The sequence below is a fragment of the Oryzias melastigma genome, linkage group LG24 (assembly GCF_002922805.2).
Source record: "Oryzias melastigma strain HK-1 linkage group LG24, ASM292280v2, whole genome shotgun sequence".
Taxonomy (NCBI): Eukaryota; Metazoa; Chordata; class Actinopteri; order Beloniformes; family Adrianichthyidae; genus Oryzias; species Oryzias melastigma.
The window spans coordinates 7,527,288-7,531,321 of NC_050535.1; the positions used below are offsets into that span (position 1 = coordinate 7,527,288).

At 33.6% G+C, this 4,034-nt stretch overlaps 1 protein-coding gene across 2 annotated transcripts in view; it reads right to left on the reverse strand.

Annotated features, from left to right (window-relative positions):
• fndc1 (fibronectin type III domain containing 1) overlaps positions 1-4,034 on the reverse strand; it is a 46,912-nt gene that overhangs the window by 14,425 nt on the left and 28,453 nt on the right. For both annotated transcript variants that reach the window (XM_036210419.1, XM_036210418.1), the window contains one exon: positions 3,748-3,885. In XM_036210419.1, the coding sequence (XP_036066312.1) occupies positions 3,748-3,885 (138 nt within the window). The remainder of the gene's footprint in view (positions 1-3,747; positions 3,886-4,034) is intronic.

Below are 4,034 nucleotides of genomic sequence, written 5' to 3' on the forward strand. Positions count from 1 at the left end.
GCAGACAGATGGCTACACACCAGCTGCTAACTGCTACATGCTAGCGCCGTGATATAACACCTTAGGACCCGAGCTGTCCTTTGATATGCCTGCTTGATTTATCTGACAGATAAATAACAGTTAAAAAAAATAAATACTGTGGTAATAAAACTGAAAATGTGATGTCTTAAGAACTTAAAAAATAAGCACATGATCTTAAAAATAACTAAAGAAATACAACTAATAAATTAAAACTAATAATGATAACAGCTATTCCTGAACACTCATCAAATTTTATGCTAAAACAAAATCATAATTTATTTTTAAGAATTCTAAATGAGAACAGGAATCACATTTGGTCATAAATGTTCAATAGCTCTAAATATGTTAAGGCTATAGTCACTAAACTGTCTCACATGACTAATTATCCCTTATATAACAAGAAAATTGTATTTTTTTTACTAGTTTATATTTGCTGCATTTTTACTTGTTTATTTAAGCTACTTCACAGAAGTGTTTTATTTAAGTTTTTAATGAAAAGAAGGTTATTGAAATATAAATGAGGGACAACACTAATCTGTTTGTTTAATTTATTCATGTTTTTAAATGTCTTATAAAAGTATCGGATCGGGACTCGGTATCGGCAGATACACAAAATCAAATGACTCAGAATCGGATCGGGCCCAAAAAAACCTTATCGGGACATCCCTAATTTACACGCTAGCTGTTCAGGCTAATTTAGGCTTTAATTCATTTCTTTAAGATATGTTTAAGTTTAGCTATTTTTTCAGCTTCACGCTAGCTACTTTGCTTAACCTAAGTTTTTTTGTTTGTTTTTTTATGCTAATTTTGTATTAAGCTAATATTTTAGCTGCCTATAAGCTTTAGCGTTTTCAGCTAGCCGCTTCAAGGTTTTTAGCTATCAATTTTAGCATCTTTAGCTATCAGCACTAGCATCTTCAGCGGTCAAATTCAGCTTACAGCATTCACACTAGCATTATCACAGGTAATGCTATATATATAGTTCATAACTACAGTATGTTAAAGAAGTTACGGATTTAAAGCTTTAAAAGTGTAGTTTTAGAGTGTTCAATAAATGTTTATCCTGTTCGGCCCGCGACCTAAGGCGTGTTTTAGATTTTGGCCCCTTGTGCGATTGAGTTTGACACTTCTGATTTAGGGCTCCATACCAAGGTAATAAGCAGCAGAAAAAAAACCTTTCTGGTGTTTTTTTTTCTTTTTTGGGTAGTTAAGGGTTAAAAAAGCATGCTGGAATCTGGCATAATTTAATAGAAAAAATTACAAAAGAAATCAGTAAACGAATACTAAAAATAGCCTTTAGTAAAAGGGATTCGAGTGTGCATTTATTTTAAATCTGGTTCCTCCATTACTATGACACTGGATTTGCTGGGAAACCATCAATGCCAAAAAATGCACACAGGAAAAACATAAAACCAGTGGGAGGCTGAGAGTCTACAAAAGATCCAAGTTTTGAGATCAAAATGTGCTTTCTGAACCTGAAAAAAGTGAAAATGTTGATCTCTGAAGCATTTTTAGCAGCTTCTTTTGTTCATTAGTTGCAGCAAAGATTGCCAAAATCCTGCAAAAGATCTCCATAAAACAGAACTGCCATAAAAGGGAAGACTCGACTCAAAAGCCTCCACTGCCATCAGAGAAAAAAGTAACCCTTCTTTTTGAACATTTTGTAGCATGAAAAAAAATCATTATTTTTTTTAAATTTTGCCTAAAAAAAAAATATTTTTTATTGGTTTGTTTTTGATAAACAGAAATCATTCCTCACAGTTTGCATCCACATAAGTGGTGGGAACTAAATGACAAAAAAGCACAAAAACCAATAGGGACAAAAGGAAAACTGATTAAATATACCTGGGACTAAAAAACAAAAAAACAGAAAGTATTGGTTTATTTAAGTCAAACAACATCAACAAACAAAAAAAATATGACTAAAGTTGGAAAACTGAACTTAAAACACCAAAACTCACATTTTCCAAAATACACATTATTACCTAATTTAAAAGGAAATACACACAAAAACACAAAATATTAAACTAAATATTACTTTTAAACTCCTAAGACTGGATTGTATGAGCATTTAGAGTTTCCATGCATTAAATAAAATTAAAAACAATATATTAGTGGATGCAGAAGTATTATTTAGCCTGACAAGACCTGAAAGTACAATTCCACTAAGATCTATCATTCATAAAGAAAAACTCTGGTTCAGTGAGGAAAGGCTTGTGGGAAAAAATTACATTAAACCAACAATATTTGGTTGATTTGGTAATACTGACACTGACGTTGTGAATGCCTCTGACCACTTGATGAGCAGACTCATTTCCAGTCATCTGTTGCTGTAATGCACATGTGTCAAAGTCATTTTTAGCTATTAATGTCAGCATCTTCATCCATCAGCACTAGCATCTTTAGCGGGGAAATTCAGCTTACAGCATTCACACTAGCATAATCGCAGGTAATCCTATATATCTAGTCAACTACATGGGAGCTGTTTTGGCTAATTTAGGCTTTTTAAAAAAGGTTTTGGAGTTTAGTTAATATTTTAGCTACATGCTAGGTGTTTTGGCTAACTTATGCTTTTTTTTACACGTTTTTTAGGCTGTTTTTGGCGTTAGGCTAATATTTACATGCTAGCAGTTTTGGTTAATTTAGGCATTTGTTCAGTTTTTTAGGCTATTTTAGGCTGAAGTTTTTTTTTAACTACATGGTAGCAGTTTTGGCTAAGTTTTTTTTAGGCTTATTTGGCATTTAGCTAATATTTTAGCTGGCTATCAGCTTCACCGTTTTCAGCCATCAGCTTCAGCGTTTTTAGCTATCAATGTCAGCATCTTCACTCATCAGCACTAGCATCTTTAGCGGGGAAATTCAGCTTACAGCATTCACACTAGCATAATGGTAGGTAATGCTATATATCTAGTCAGCTACATGGTTGCTGTTTTGGCTAATTTAGGCTTTTTAAAAAAGTTGTTGGGGCTGTTTTGGAGTTTAGTTAATATTTCAGCTACATGCTAGGTGTTTTGGCTAATTTAGGCTTTTTTTACACGTTTTTTTTAGGCTGTTTTTGGAGTTAGGCTAATAATTACATGCTAGCAGTTTTGGCTAATTTAGGCATTTTTTCCGTTTTTTTAGATTATTTTAGGCTGAAGTTTTTTTTTTATCTACATGCTAGCTGTTTTGGCTAAGTTTTTCTTTTTTTATTTTAATTTGGCATTTGGCTAATATTTTAGCTGGCTATCAGCTTTAGCGTTTTCAGCTATCAATGTCAGCATCTTCATCTATCAGCACTAGCATCTTCAGCAGCCAAATTCAGCTTACAGCATTCACACTAGTATCATCGCTGGTAATGCTTTATATCTAGTTCATAATTATGTTGAAAAGTTACTATTTTAAAGCATAAAAATTTAGTTTTAGGTTGTTCAATAAATGTTTATCCTGTTCGACCTACGGCGTGTTTTGGATTTTGGGCCCTTGTGCGATTGAGTTTGACACTCCTGCTCTAAAGGGTTTGGCTACTGCCTTCTTAATTCAGACTCAGTAGAAAAATCTTGGGATTGTGTGTATTTTTCTAAAATCAAATTTTACCACAGCTCTGGATTCAAAGGGGAAATTGGAAAAAAAAAAATCAGACTAAATGAAAAACCTAAAATACATTTGGTTCTCCAGTTAATTGAGCAGAAAATCAGCAACAGTCGTGTCTCTCTTCTTATTTTTCTCGCTGGAGTCTTTAAATACCTGTGAATCGTTCCTTCCCGCTGAGATCAAACGCAGATGAAGGACCTCTGTTCATCGGCCGGTTTGGCTCCGGAGTTGGAGTCTCTGTGGTGGTTCTGGTGGTAGTTGGCACCGACGTTGTTTTGACTAAAAGCTCATCTGAAACCACACTCGTCAATGAGTTCTCGATTAGCTAAATCAAAGGAAATAAACTCAAACTGAAGAAAGAGCTCCTGAGCTTATTTAATTACTGCAGAGACCATAAAATAAGAGTTAACACTTTAAATTTTGCTTTTAATTTTGAATGA